Below are 15,930 nucleotides of genomic sequence, written 5' to 3' on the forward strand. Positions count from 1 at the left end.
ATAGAAATGCTTCTGTGGGCAAAGGAGATTAAATATCTTTCTGAATTGTGCTTGAACTGTGCTCCTCTAATAAGGCAGGGTTCACTGAATTGTTCAACAGAAATCAGAATACTTTCCAGAGCATTCTCTGGACTCTTTTTTTTTTTTCCCCAGCAACAAAAGGGAAGACACACAAATTCCCTTGCTGCACACTGGTAGGCTTATAAAGCCTCTCTGCAGGGACACATAATAGCTTATGTAGCTTTGGGAGAAGAAAAGGGAAAAACAAAATTAAAATACTGGAAAATAAGATTGCCTAGGCCTTGCCAGAAAACTGACTAAATAAAACTGTTGAAAAACAAAACATAACCCTTTTAGAACTAGCAAATAGGATATTGTATTTGATAGCCAAGTGACTGAGTGCTTTATTCACAGGGTCCAATAACAAACTGAATTATTACAATGAAGGCAGGATGGTCCTGCAATCTTATATAGGAGAGAAGCCAGGTCTGAAGGAATTTCCTACCTAGCATGTTAACCAATGGAGCAGTCCTTTAAAGACTTATGTTCCCATCATTGTTAATTACCACAGTTAAAACTGTTCCTTAACTTCTGAGCCTCATGATTAACTTGCTTCATTTTCTAGCCAACATATGCAAAAATGTCAGTTTTCCAGACCTCTGAAGAAGTACGGGTGCATAGTGCAGTCCCAGCTGTGTGGTGGCAAAAATTACCCTGACCTGAATTATTTCTTAATCACTAATGTGAAAGATATATCTTGAAAATTAAAGAGTGGCTTTACAGGAGTAGCTGGGTTCAAAACCCTGGCCAGTCATCACATCTCAGCTTGGCACAAAAGGTTCACAGGAGATGGGGCTCATTCCCCAGGCATGCCATAACCCAGAGGAGCTCAGAGTTCCTGATACAGGCAGAGAGATGTTTGCTTTTACAGTTGAAATGTTTGTGTAAAATTAGGCTAAATTATTCATAAAATAATACACAGAGATCAATGGAATTTGATAATTGCTTGGTCAATATTTGCATTTGAAGACATGTCAAGTGTTGAAAGTTTGCCTGGTATTCTTAGTATCAATAATTAAAATGCTTTACTAGTAGACCAAAAGAAAACTTAGCATTCTCTTGTGATGGATTTCTTTTTCAGTAAAACATGGCTTATCAGAGCAAAAATGGGTCACAGGTAGATCCATTTCTTCAAAAATGGATCTTTGAAGAAAGACCTTTTTCTCCTTGATAGTGCATAAGAAAGAAAGTCTTTTGTCACTACTTAAAAAAAAAAAGGAAAAGCTAACACATCAGATGTATCAACAATGAAATTTCATCCACACTGTATGAATTCTTGCAAGTGTGAGAGAGATGCTAACTCTGCTCCAAGTTATTACTTATGCATGTAAATGAGAATTGCTTTCTGGACAAAACAAGCAATCCAGGAAACTTGGGTTTGGTTATTGTTGTTGTTTTAAAAAATTAAGGAGAGGGAGTGCAAAAAAAATCCCAGTAAACTTTTAAAGTGGAATATCTTCCACTCCATGGCAATTTTATCTCTGAACCTCAGAGATATTTTTCAGTAGAAAAAAAAATTATGCAAAGTCAAAGTAAACATATTATTTACAAGGAGATAATGATAAACTCTTCCTCCTCAAAACCTTTTCTAAGCAAAATAATGGTTTCAGCCTGCATTAAAACCACCTCTGTAGAAAATAATTGGTCTATAAAATAGATCAAAATCCTGATGCTGCCTCTGTCTTTTTCTATTATGGCAGTACTTATTTTGTCACTTTTTCAGACAGCATGATGTAAGCACCAGGCTACAGACAGTTACTGTAAGTTGCCCCAGACTAACTCAGTTATGGTGATGCCAGCTTTAGGTATGTAGTGCAAAATGTAGACAGGAGTTTATGTAAAAGTTTTAGGTAAAACTTCCCTGAATAAACAGAATTATTATGACAGGTATAATTTAAATATTAGTTAACATTTTTTAAAAAGTACACAGAGTACAGAAAGAGTTGGAAAGAAAAAATTACTTCTTAAAGGCTTGTAATGCCCTGATTTGTTCAGCAGGTTTAGGGAAAGGTAGTTGCATCTACTCTGGGCAGTGCACAGGAGAAACATCAAAATTCTCAGGAGGTTCAAAACAACTTCTACTTGCAAAATTTGGAACACTTCAATAGAATAGGGCCCTCTTCTAGGTGAGTTTCTGCTAATTCCAGCACCAAAGCCTTACACCTGTGTTTTGTACCGAGCCAGAAGGTTCCCAGCAGCCCCATGCAGTCAGACGCTCCCGTTACAGCACAGGCCAGCGGCTCTTGTTCCTCCAATCTCCTGCAAGGCTGTAATGTTGTCTCAATGGAAACAGAAATACAGGCTTTTACAGTTTGCTGGGTCAACATGAGGAGTTTTCAACCTATTTGCATAATTGCTTTCTAGATCCGGAGACTCAACGGCCAGGATATGGAATCTCAACGAGAACAGCAACAGCGGTTCCACTCAGCTGGTTTTGAGGCACTGCATAAGAGAAGGAGGACATGATGTCCCCAGCAATAAGGATGTGACTTCATTGGACTGGAATGTAAGCTAACTTCTAAGACTGTGCATGGTTTTTAACTGTCTAAATTTAATTCCAAGGCAATTACAGTTGCTGCTCCATATCTTTCATATCTGAGATGACCAGAAGCTCTGTCCTAACCTACTGACCTCTTGTTTCAAATACTCATAATAGGCTGAACTTTCTCCTACATGCTCTAATTTTCCAGGACTGTTGCCATCTTCGAGCTTAACAATGATATATTTATCTCTCTATTTTAGGAGCATGGGTAAAAATAAACTTAGCTAGCTTTAAGAACAAAGATTAAACAAACAATCTATGTAATACTGAAGCCTCATTAATAATGTATTTGCATCTCATAGTTACTTTATTTTGGCATGTAAGGAGATAAAAGCACCAGTGAAGCTTTTTCTGAGGTTGGACTCCAGATCCTCTCATTTGAATTATGCTGTGCACAGCAAAATTAAATCAGTGTTCACATTATTTTCTGTGTCTTGATAGGAGCATGTGTAGTTATTCTGTCCTTACCTTCTGGATGAAACTGTCTCGCCTGATCCCTTTTTTACTTTCGTCCTGCAAAACCTCCTATCTTAGATAATGTGCTCATGCACAAAGAATACTGAAGTGAGCAGAGAGGACAGGTATTGTTCAGAATCCCCAGTCTCTGGGCAGTGCCTTTGGACAGCTCTAATTGTTGCCAAAAATGTTAAAAAAAGACCCTGCAGAAACCTTAATTACTTTCAACTAATTTTCATTCTGCCTGTTTTGCTGATATTAGTGCAGACAGAGTGATCACATTATTCTTGTTTTTCATAGGAAAACAAATTAATTAAGCAGCAGAAAGGATTTTCAGCAGTTATGTAGAGTCTCAGTTGCTGGCCAGAGATCAAGTTTCGATTAATCTTTACTGTGGTATTGTCCTTCAGGTGAGCTGGGTGCTTCACAAAGTAAAAGATAAGGCCACTGCACAAGTCACCTTTCCCCTGTGTATTTTATATTTGCACAATGGAAGAAGTTGGTGAATAGTACAGAAAGTAGAGGTGGGTCAAGGAAGCAAATAAAACTCAAGCTTGTGTTCATTGCTTGTTTCCCGAGGATATTCGAGTGAAGAAAAATAGTTGGGAAAAAAATGCATCTAGGAGTAAGAAAAGAGAAATTGAAAGAGGAAAACATGCAATGACTACAGAGCAGTTAGGAGAAAAATTGTCCAAAACCCTCCAGTGTTTCCTGTAGTAGTTCCTTACCTTCCAGATTTCATTGGTACTTCACTTGCACTGTACTAGTACTTGAGGTAGGGAAATGTTCCTAATTCAAATACTTCAAGTGCTTCCAACTTACTTTGAGTTTCCCAAAGAATGTGAGTTACCAGCCACGAAATAGGATAAACTGTATATCTAAGTTCCTGAGCTTTTATTTTTTCTCTTTTTTCCCTTTATCACCTTTCTTCTCATCACTGGTCCAGAGAAGTGTACATCACAGTGAGCTTCACTTAGGTTATTATATTTTCCCCCCTACACTATTATATATTTGAGTTAAATTTATAAGTGCTTTGAGTCAGTGTTTTTGGAGGATTGGAGTGGGCATATGTTTTAAAGGATTATTTCATGCTTTTTTCTAATTTTCTATTCATCAAGCTAGAAATGCCATCTGCCTTTATTGTTTGTTTAGAACCACAATATTAAACATATTTCCCTGTGAAATATACACACTGGTGGTATTGAATTAGTTCTTCTCTGGTTTATGTGACTTACATGACATAAAAGTTATAGAAAAGATTATTTCTGGAGGTTATATTCAGATCATACCCTTTGATACCCTGGGTAGGATTAATCTCCTGTAGGTTTAACCTTCTAAACTAGTCCTCTAGACTCACCTTAAGTCAGCAGAAACAGAGATACATGCCTTTATATTGGGTTGGGCTTAATCTAAAGCAAACAAGTTCATGAGTTACACTTCAGAATTGTAGTGACATGATGCTGTTAGTAATGGAGGGAGACTAGATGGCACTCCTGAACTAACTCCTAACTTCTGCATGTCTGGAGATAAATGGGATGAATCTCACTCTCAATCCAGCTTCTGAAGTGTTGAAAAACTAAATACCCTGCTTCAACAGTGTCACCAGATGGCAAAGTTCTGTTTTAATTATTCTGGCCCAATCACACCAGCTTCACTGGCTGCACAGGACACATCCTTCTGTGAAGGGTTCCTTCCAGAATACTTGCTGATTAGATTTGTAGGCTTTTTTCCTCCTAATTGGGACCGATGAATCCATTTTATCATCGTGGTACTGTGCCCATGAGCACACGTGGGAGTCTGTGTTCAGACAAGTGGAAAGCAATTCCTTGGTGGTGGATAACATTTGAGGTGTTCACCTGAGTGTTTGTGGCTTAGGGCCTTCTTTCAGGTAGAGGTGCCTGAGTTTCAGTGAACTGGGATTTAGTCTGGGTTTAGGTCATCTGTTGATGTTTTGTAGGTCCTTTATGTCTAAGTAGTATCTGTTTGTTAAGTGGAAGAAGCCCACAGAACTTGTTCTATCTTGTTTTCTTTTTCTAATCTTTTTGATTAAATGGCTCATATTTGATGGTATAGCCTAGTATTTCACTGTATGTTAGAGGATTTTATTTCCTCTGTGCTGTCTGAAGTATTAACCTTAAGTTCATATCATAGCATAATCTGTCTCAATGAGTGGACTCAGAATCATAAATCACAATTAGCAAACCTTTAAAAGAAAGAAAAAGCTTGGTTGAAACAGATCTTATCTCATAGCCACCTTTGCCATTTTTATCTATTCCAACAGAGTGATGGAACACTATTGGCTACAGGCTCATATGATGGTTTTGCAAGAATATGGACAGAAGATGGTAAGTCAAACAGTAATTGTTCTTAAGCATCAAACAGCAGTGAGCTGTAATTTGACCAGTTTGTAAAGAAATTGTATTAATAACCTGTTCTTTATTCCAGGTAACCTTGCAAGCACCTTAGGTCAACATAAAGGTCCAATATTTGCCCTGAAATGGAACAAAAAGGGGAATTATATTTTAAGTGCTGGTGTTGATAAAGTGAGTTTTTAAAATTCATTATTCTAACATATAAGTATGCTGATGAGTGAGCTTGTGCTGCTAAATTCCTTAAGATTATTTTCTTCTTCTCCAGGCACCCTGGAGAGTTTACATTTCTTCATTATTTTAGTGCATGTTGATTACACTTTTGAGGCTGCCTGAATGTATACTGTTTTCATGGAAAATACTTAACTTTAAAAAAAAAAATGTGTAAAATTGCATCGTGAGTGTTGCTCTGTGAAGGAAGGAACAGCTTACAGTACTTATATTTGTTTTGTAGTATGTAGTTTTTGTAGTATATGTAGTTTCATCAGCTATTTACAGGAAAATGGTGATCTTAAAGATACCACACCTTTTAGCTCATCTAATTGTTGAAACACTTTTATCTGAATAAAATATATATGGCTTTCTCTGGAAATAGGCAAAAAAAATATGGTTCTGAACTCAAAATCAAGCAAAACACAGTAGTTACAGCTAAGTGCACATTAGAGACTAAAATGAACAGCTGACTGATGAGCCATTACAACTGAAACTGGAAAGTACACAGCATTCATCTTGCCTAACTTTCAGTGTCTAAAAATTAGATGCATGTGTCATCCCTGGCTTCCTTTACAAAATTCAGAGAGAAAAATGGCATTTCCAAGGGTAGGCTGCATGGCCACTGTGTTCCAGTGAGATGCACTGACAGTGCTTCTCTCCAGCAGCTGGCAGAGGGGAGTCCAGCTGAGATTTGTACTTTGTAAGCTCACTGAATCCCTATATTTTTATAACCTTGTGGAAGCTTTAATACTGGCTTATATTTAGCTACACTGATCTCCCAATTGTAATTCCATTACTCTGGCAAACTTACATTCTCCATTAAAGCAGCATTTCTTTAGTGATCCATTATCAGCAAGATGATGCATCCTTAATTTATTTTCTGGAAGTATATACTCGCAATAAATTGATCATTCTCTCAGAAGGTGGTATTGAGCTCTACAGGGGACACACTCACGTGTGCTGTGAGTATGGATTAAACCTGTAGTAAGCCAATTACAGCTGAGTCTGTCCCACCTCAGTGGCAAGAAGTGCTGTGTACTGATAGAAAAACATTTCACTTATTGGTTTGTTACAAATGGAGTTCAGCATCATTTTGAAGTAGAATTCAACTTGCATCTTTTGAAAAGGGAAAAAGTGTTCTTTAAAGATCATAACTGGAACTTTTTTTTCAATACACTTATTAAAAATGTATAGTGTGGTCCTCTAGCATTATTCAGAGAGAGTATGCCCATTCTTCATAGTTATATTGCTTCTTCTGTAGTCATGACACTTCTTTATCTACACTTAGATTATTATTCTGTAATAGCTAGAAGTAATTTCTGGTTTTCCCACTGTTTAGCACGCAAGGCTCTCCACAGTCAATAATTTTATCAGTTCAACATTTAGAATTGCTACTTAGTGAGGGTGCTATTTGGGTTTTTCTCTCTGAGCTGAACAGTCACTAATCTTTTTTTTCACCCTTTCTTTGGATGCAGACAACAATAATTTGGGATGCTCACACAGGAGAAGCTAAACAGCAATTTCCTTTCCATTCAGGTACTTTTTGCATAACTCTTTTTGGGAAAATGAAATGCAGTTCTTAATTCTCTGCAGATCCATATCTGCCAGAGAAAAGTTTCAATCAAGTTTTTTTGTTCTTTAACTATCCTGAGTATCATGGCTTGTTGGTTTATTCTCATTTCAGAAAGACCCATTTCTGTGAGAATTAGCTTTGAAAGCTGATTTTAGGAGAGGGTTTGTACACCAGCCATGTCTACCTAACTGAGCAGTCCTGTTGTTATCTACGTGCTTGAATAGTACCAGGTGGTGATTCATGAAGAGAACATTTAGTGGAGGTGTCTGAGATCTTTTCAATTCTCTCTGCTCCTGTTTCAGTGAAGCTGATTTGAGGCAGAAGCAGGCAGATCTCTCATGCACCTTGCATTTACCGCTGCACTCACAAAGGTCCTCAGAATTTCTTAGCTTTTCATTTTAACTTGAATTTCTTCAATATTTGCTTTCTCTGATTATTGGAAATCAGTTGCCAGCCTTGAGTTTCAAAATCTTGCTGCACCAGAATGCTGTTAGGATGGTTACTTGTAGAACTGTTTTAAGAAGAGAGGAGATGTCACAGATACTAAATAATCTCGAATAACAGACAGTCATTGGCATAATCTGAAATTCACCTGAGACCAGACTTGTTAAGATGATGGCTGAATTCATGACTCAAAGTGGCTACATTTTCATAGTGAAGAATTTTAAAGGGTGTAGTAAAACTGAGTTTAAAACAATGAGAACATTCTGGATTCTGATGCAGAGGTGTTCATCTTCCTAGTTCACTGTAACTAATCCATTTTTAACTACAACAAGCTTTCACAATGGTGTTTAAAAACACATTTCAATACTAATTTTACAACATTATTTTGCACATGCTTTTCACCTCAAACTGTCCTTATTCTCACATTTACACTGATGTGAATAATATGCACTAGCAATCTAAATGGTTATTCAGCAGTAGACAAAAAATACACGGCAAATCCATACTCTGCATTTTTGTCACTCGTATCTCATTTATTAATGCAGCTGTTGGTTTAGAGGAGTTGGTGTTTGCTGACAGATTCTCTCACTGGGGCATTTGTTTATCTACCATAACTGTTCCATAACAGCAAACAGTGCACATAGAATGATTTAGTTAATGAGACTCCTAATCCTCTGATCCCTAACTAGTAATCTAAGTAGTTGTGGATTCAGAATTTGGTTGCCCTTTCAGAGTCATGTTCATTGACACATAAGCTGTCTTAGCAGTGATGTGCATCAAGGACAAATCACCCCATCCCCTTCTTAGCAAGTTGAAAACTCAGCTGTATCTACCAATACAATATCTCCATGTGCATGGAAAGACTTTTTAAAAAATTCTTACTGCACATGCTGTTTATCTTTGGAACATGAGACAAAACTGAAGTGTAGATATGGGGAAGCTAATATTTTAATTTTTTTTTCACTCTTCCATGTATGTTTTCATAAGGAAGTAAAGCAGTTATTAAAGAAATGCTGTTGAGGAAATTTTTGATTGGAGAAAGCATGTATCCTACAAAACCTTCTTAAAATCAGCCAGACTCTCTACTCACTTTGTTTTCACAAGTCTAAAGCCACAAAGACCTCACCTTGTCCTCTTTGCATCACCAGGACAAACTAACAGCAAATTCCTTTCCATATCTGGAATCTGAAAACCTTGTCTACATTAGGATTAAAGGTGGCATTTCAACAATTAAAAGTCTAGTCTAGGCAGGATACACCTCCTTTAACACTAACTTCTTTGAAGTCTGGAGTTAATTGGACTGGAAAAAACATAAGGATTTTTTATTGTCTGCTTCTTTGTAACAACTGGTTTAGTTTACACCACATGGACAGAACTGTCATCTTAAAATATGTAAGGAAAAGTTCCTTTGTCTGGGTGTTGAAGGTCTTCTGTTGTTGGTGTTCCCATGTAATTTTTAAGGGGTTTTTGTTCAAAATATGTAACTGTGCAGATGAGTAACTTCTAGTGTTTCATTTTTTTTTTTGCAAAACTATGAACTGTGAAAATAGGGCATTTAATCAAAATATGTATTCACAAAACTTATTTAAAAAGGAGCTAAATAATCCAATTTTTGACATTTACTGATACTGGTATCTATGCTTGCAGGAGCAAGTTGCTAAATTGACACCAAAAGAGGTATTTGTGTGGCCAGTTTTAACCATCTACTTCTGTAGTGACAGGGCAAGGGGTGAATGGATTCAAACTGAAAAGACAGAAGGTTTAGATTAGATATCAGGAAGAAATTCTGTATTGTGAGGGTGGTGAGCCACTGGATGAGGCTTTCCAGAGAAGCCCAGGTGGATGGAGCTCTGAGGGATCTGGCCTCAGTGTCCTAGTCCACAGCAGGAGGGCTGGAACTAGGTGTTCTTTAGGGTCCCTTCCATCCTAACCCATTCTGTAATTCTGTGATCCAAGTGCTCTGAATCACACTTAAATTTGTTCTGAAAAAGACTAAATTGACAGATAATTATTGTAACACTTTCAATCTTGGTTTTTATTTTGGCTGCATTTTTAAAGGATTTTTTGCTGCTTTTATTATGATATGATATTCTAATTGTTTTTATGCAATTGGCTGGTATCCTGTGGTTTTGGAAATACTTTGGTAATTTGACTATTTGCATCAGGAACCATGTTTGTTTGATTTTTTTCCAACCTTTTTATGTAGTTATATATCCAGTAAACATATGACTGAGTACACCAATAAATGAATCAGTATTAATTATCAGCATTTTATGATTCAAATTATGCTGCAATATAAATCCATAGCTTTAGGTGCCAACAGCTCTCTGAAAATTAGTTTTTGACTCATACATATCATACTAGCTATTAGCCCTGAAGGCATATTGCTATTAATGATGATATTTTTTTGTTTGCTTTGAAACAGTAATACAAAGCTTGTAGCATAAAAAGAAAGGCAAACAGGCAGTTAAAGAAAGATCTTTGATTGTTTCCTGATCCTCATTCATGTTCATTGGAAAACTTAAAATGGTCTGCTTTCCTCACACGAATTTCCTGTATATTTCTGCAAGGTATAATTCCTTACCTGCCATACAGAATTATTGAGCTTTTTCATTAATACTGAAAAAAGCCCTTGTCTATGAAACAGTGTCAGCCCTTCATTCTCATTTAGGGAGCTGCCTGATGATTCAGATGGTGATATGGATCTATTTTGTTTTGTAGTTCATAAAAATTATAATAGGAAAAACATATTTAAATGTAACAGACTTGTCAGAACAGGTATCTTTTCACCTCTGTATTACCAAAGAATCTTTCTAAACACATGTGAGTAAGGAATTTCTTGGTTTCATTTTAATGACAAATTTTTGTTGTATCTTTGTCAGGAAGAGATCCAAATTTGTTTCCTATATGCTGGTCTCATTCTAGCACACTTGCTTCTCACAAGAGTGTGCTGAGAATGAAGATTTCTGTATTTTAGCAAGTCTTATGTCATCCTCTGGAGGGCAGCTAAACTCTATCCTGAGGGAAAAAGCCTGAGCAGCAATCATAGAAACACAAGCAAGCTGTTTGTCAGGAGCTTCCTGCTGCTCCTGCTTGCACTCTGCAGTGACATCCTGGAAGAGTTGTTTGGGGATTTTTTCCCATTCTTTTTGCAAAGTGTGTGTTTGTGTGTGTGTGCTGCACATGGGCACTACTTACATGCTCACATGCTCTCTGTGCACAGAGTTTTGTTAGTTCAGTGCTAGTTAATGCCAAACCCTCTACAGAAACTCTTCCCCTCATTTCAGATGAGGCTGATCAATATACCTGCCTAAAACCAGTCCCCAGGCAAATTAAACTGAATTTTAGTATTACTAATCCATGTTCCTGCACAGAATGATAGGTTTTTTGCATAAAGCTCTAGTGCAAAGGGACACAGCCACCTGCTCCTCCACCTTCCCATGTGTTGTGTCTGGCATTCACAGGAACATGCTTGTCTAACCCAGATGGAATTATCCACACTTCTTCTGGGTTAGTTTTCTTTCAGTTTCTTCACTGAACTGGGTTGCAGAGGGATGAATGCTACACATAACCCATGATATGCATAGCTGGGAGCAGAGAGGATGGAGGTAGTGCTTTGCCCCCTCTCATGTAACTTGACCCAAAAGATTCTCATAAGCAGATGCTGTGCAAAGTATCCAGATTATCCACGGGAATAGAAAAAATACTCTGTGCCCTTCAGACAGTCCCTATCAGCCCTGTAACTGGCAGCAGGTGACAGACCAAGAACCAGCTTGTAGTCTGTTTCATTCAGATAGGTGATGGGAGGAAAATTATGTGGGATAGCTGTTTCTTTATCATGGTCCCTGATATTCCTTCTGTTTTTTGTATTCACAGCTCCTGCTCTGGATGTAGACTGGCAGAACAACACTACTTTTGCCTCCTGCAGTACTGACATGTGCATCCATGTATGCAGACTTGGCTGTGATCGTCCCGTTAAAACCTTTCAAGGACACACAGTAAGTTTGAGAAGTCCAAAATGTTAGTGGTAAAGTCACAGCAACATCTCACAGTGATGGTAGATGATGGATTTGCAGACTGTGTTCTAGCAGCAAAGGTGTTAAACCCCATTGTTTACCTAAAAGTATATTCCTGGGGAGTGAGGGATTCACTGCCTGTGAGAAGGGATAAAATGCTCTAAATTACCACAGGAGGCAACACCTCTGGCTTAAACAGTGAGAGTGTTTCTGGGTAGCATGAGCTGCAGACTAAAAGCACATTCATAAATAAGATTCTGTTTTCCATTGGCTTGATTTCCTTTACTAAATGAGAGCTGTAAATAAGGAGAGAACAGTTTACCTCCAGCCATTGTTCAGTTTTAGAATCTGTTTAATCTAATAAGATATATTAAAGATGTATTTGCCAACTCTTTTCTTGGTGGTATTTAATGGCTGTCAAAGGTTACTTTTTCTAGGTTCCATTTGTGAGAAAAACTGTGATCATTTACTGACCCATAATTCAGATGTTAGCTTCCAGAACCATGCATTTGGAGACCTTTATCTTAGTCTGTGGTTAAACTGATATTTTGTGTCAGGTTGTACATTCCTAAAATAGACTGGTGCTTTTTATGATTATATGAACTGCACTGTTTTGTACATATCCAAACTTTCACTTCAAATATATCTATACTTGTTTTTAATTATTGCTGAAACTTGTAAAATGTATATAGAAAAAATTTAAATATTTCCAGAATTGTTTTCACTGAGACCCTGGGCCAGTTTATATTTTTGAGAAAACAGTCTTTCCCTTTTTATAAGATGGTTTTTTTCTCTTTACCTATAGCTGTGGAAAAGCATGGTAAACTTCCTCATTGTCAAGGGAATGCACTAGGCTTAGTTAATTACAAAGTGCTAGAAGGACTGATAGAGAAAGCATCCTGAACTGTTTAATATTCCAGCATGGAATTCATTTACACATAAACCTCTCTTTAGAGAGACCAGCACTGTTGTAGACCAGCACTGTAATATGAAAAATTATCAAGTTCAAAAAACACAAAACACCCCACCAGTATCATTATTTCTGTTGAAAATTTATATCACCAAGTCTACAGAACATTAATGAAAGAAATGCTCCAGTTTTAAAACGAAGGTAGTGCTGTATCATCAATCTGTCTGATTTATTTAAATCATGGGAAATGACAAAAGAATAGGAGCAACTTTGAGTCAGAACACACATCAGAAGATAGCTTGTGTATTGTTCACAAGCACGGGATGGTTCCACCCCAAAATGCCACTTCAATAGCATGTTGGGGAGGCAGCAGTGTTTGTGTTCACCCCTAAAAGCACCAGCACTGTAATTTTTGGGTGAACTTGTTCCATGCATAAGCCTTGAGTGCCCTCTGCTGAGTGCCCAGTACGATGCAGTAGGTGGAATATTTGCTTAATAATATTACTCTTGATTTCAGAACGAGGTGAATGCAATCAAATGGGACCCATCTGGCATGCTACTAGCATCTTGCTCTGATGACATGACATTAAAGGTAAAACAATTTCCATTCATGTTTTTCAAGAAGTGAAGACAAAAGCCTTTGTGTCTTTTTCAGTCTTCTCCAGAATGATGGTAGTGTATCACTTCAAATTCTGCATGAACAGTAGTTTCCACTTTGTCCTCTATTTCTTGAAGCAAATCTGAAAGACTGAAGACAGAAAAGCTAACACTGGGGAGGAATTGAGGCATCCTATCCAAATAGGTTACATGACTGATATGCCATTGTCACAGAAAAATCAGTTTAAGTATAGATGTATAGAGCTTGAGCAGCCCAAAACCCTTTCTTATTTTTATTTTCCAGCCACATCAAATGAAGGTTGTCTGTGTAGGAGTAGCTATATGATGTTATAGCAAAGCCCTCCTACTGGACTGTTGATTTATGCTGGTTCCTTGAAGAAAGCAAATATCCCAGGAAGGATTTGGTTTTGTGGCTAGAATTGTACCAGTAATAGTTTCCTTGCAGTATGGTTGTGTTAATTAAGACTCAGATCTCTTTGCCCTGCTGATTGACACAGCTGAAGCTTGGAATCTGAAGCTGAGACAGCAGCAGAATTTGCAGATGAGAGCTAAGTGAATGTCAGCGTTATGAATATTTCCTGTTCATAGGTAGACTGACTTCTGCTCTGTCTTTGCCACATACCCACTGAGGTTTTCATCACTTTGGATGCCAGATATGTTATTGCAGGCTAGTGACACAGCTGGAAATTTACAGAAAATGGGCAAAAGGGAGCAGTTTGCCTGTCACACTGCCACAAAACACTATTGCATAACTGTTCTTTCTCTGCTTAAACATCCTGACCCAGTGGTGACACATCTTTTTGTGCCCAGTTGCATGCTGTGTTTTAAAAACCACTATGGTTCAGTGTTATTGTTACCAGTTCAAGTTCCTGACCACTGAATTTGGCACAAGAGCTAGTGGTTTGCTATCCCTGGCCTCACCTGTTTATAAAAACCTTCCATGACAGAGACAACAAATGCTGCAAATTAAGGCATTATTCTTCTTCCTTTTCCTTTGTAAATCAGTCCTCTTCAACTTTTTTCTTCTCTCTTTTTGGAATTCACAAGCTTTTCCAATAACTTCTTGGAATGTGCTGCCTGTCAGCCACAGAACATGGCTGAGCTTTGTGTAGCATTTCCAAAAGCAGTCTCAGGTACCCTGATGGGAATTCAGTGTAAGAGCACATCGTTCTTGTGGTCAGACTTACAACAACTGAGCTAAATCATTGCTACATTTTTGGTATCTCTCTGAAACTGACTGACTAAATTTGAGTTATTTTCCCTGTTGTGAATTCCTTCATCTTACTTTCTCAGTTAGCTGACAAAAAGAGGCACTAAATTACCTCTCATCTCTATTGGGCATATTCTTCATCTTACACTGAAGTATTTGGCCATGTAACACTACAAAACAACTGACTGTCTTCCATCTTCTATACTGTTAAAAACAGGGGGGAGACAAATGGAGTTCAGGAGAAAAAGGAAAATTTTACTAGCATAAGAGAAAATTACTGTGTTCTAAGTAGTTGCTGCAGTCTTCTTCTCATTCTTTAAAATGACTGCTGTTGCAATGTATAATAAAATTGTGGTTAAACTTCTTCAAATAGATAAATGTCTGTGTGAAAATAGTTACAGTCTTTTGGAAGTACAGCAATTCTTTAGTTCTTACTTATTGAATAAATACTATTAAATGTGTAACTCTTCTCCCTACTGGAGTTATTTTAATATATGTGCCAAATTGCTGCATTAGTAAATTATATTTATGTGTATTCAGGTGAGTCAAGATCTCAAATAAGCAAAAGGTAAGAATAACATGGAACTGAAATAATTCAGCTGAGAAGAGATGAATAATGTTGCCATTTTCCTCCTTCATTATTTCTCTGACTTAGATATGGAGTATGAAACAAGATACCTGTGTACATGATCTTCAGGCTCACAGCAAAGAGATTTACACTATCAAATGGAGCCCTACAGGACCAGGCACCAGCAACCCAAACTCCAACATCATGTTAGCAAGGTAAAAAATGCCTCTTTTTCTTACCTGCCAAGAAGAAGGATCATCTTTCTGACATGTGACCCTACTGTCACTTTGCCATCAGTCTTCCTGCAGACAATTCCTGTAAAAAGTATCTGCGTATGTAAGTCAGGAGAATGGTTACAAAGGGAAAGAATTCATATTTGAAAAAAGAAGGGGAACAAAGAAAGAAATTTGAGTCATGCCTTGATAAAATGGTTGTAAATTTGGCATTGCACTTTCTCATCCAGCACTGTGTTGCTATTAGTGAAAATCTTGAGGCAGGTGTTCTCAAGATTCAGGCAGCTGGAATGGTTTGTAACTGGAGTCATGCAACTCACCTGGGCAGTTAGAGAAAATTTTTGTAGCTTTCTTAGCTAATAGAGAAAAGCTTGGATATTCTTTGAAGTTCCACTTGAAAATCTATGTAAAATTCTTCTTTGATCTTAGGAGATTTATTTACTTGTGGAGTGCCAATTGATGGTAGTGCAGTGGGTTTATCAGATGGGCTCATGGCGTGTGCAGTGTGGGGAGAAACTGTATAAAACTGGTTTATTTTACTCCTTAGTCTGGGAGTGGACATGGAAGAACCTCACTTTGCTGAAGTTATTATTTTAATATTATTTTTAATGCAAATTATTTCCTATGCCTTTCTCCAAGCCCACAGTTTGGATTTAAATGGAATGTAGCAAAAATGTCACTGAAACAAAGTGAAAAGAGCCACAGTTCTAGAGAATTA

General features: G+C 37.4%; 1 protein-coding gene across 4 annotated transcripts in view; it reads left to right on the top strand.

Moving 5' to 3' along the window:
- TBL1X (transducin beta like 1 X-linked) overlaps positions 1-15,930 on the top strand; it is a 194,100-nt gene that overhangs the window by 171,361 nt on the left and 6,809 nt on the right. For all 4 annotated transcript variants that reach the window (XM_009089642.4, XM_030234609.2, XM_018913520.3 and 1 more), the window contains 7 exons: positions 2,425-2,566; positions 5,340-5,403; positions 5,504-5,601; positions 7,116-7,176; positions 11,534-11,655; positions 13,101-13,175; positions 15,067-15,194. In XM_009089642.4, coding sequence (XP_009087890.1) covers positions 2,425-2,566; positions 5,340-5,403; positions 5,504-5,601; positions 7,116-7,176; positions 11,534-11,655; positions 13,101-13,175; positions 15,067-15,194 — 690 coding nt within the window. The remainder of the gene's footprint in view (positions 1-2,424; positions 2,567-5,339; positions 5,404-5,503; positions 5,602-7,115; positions 7,177-11,533; positions 11,656-13,100; positions 13,176-15,066; positions 15,195-15,930) is intronic.

This window comes from Serinus canaria, chromosome 1, assembly GCF_022539315.1.
Source record: "Serinus canaria isolate serCan28SL12 chromosome 1, serCan2020, whole genome shotgun sequence".
In the NCBI taxonomy this organism is placed as follows: Eukaryota; Metazoa; Chordata; class Aves; order Passeriformes; family Fringillidae; genus Serinus; species Serinus canaria.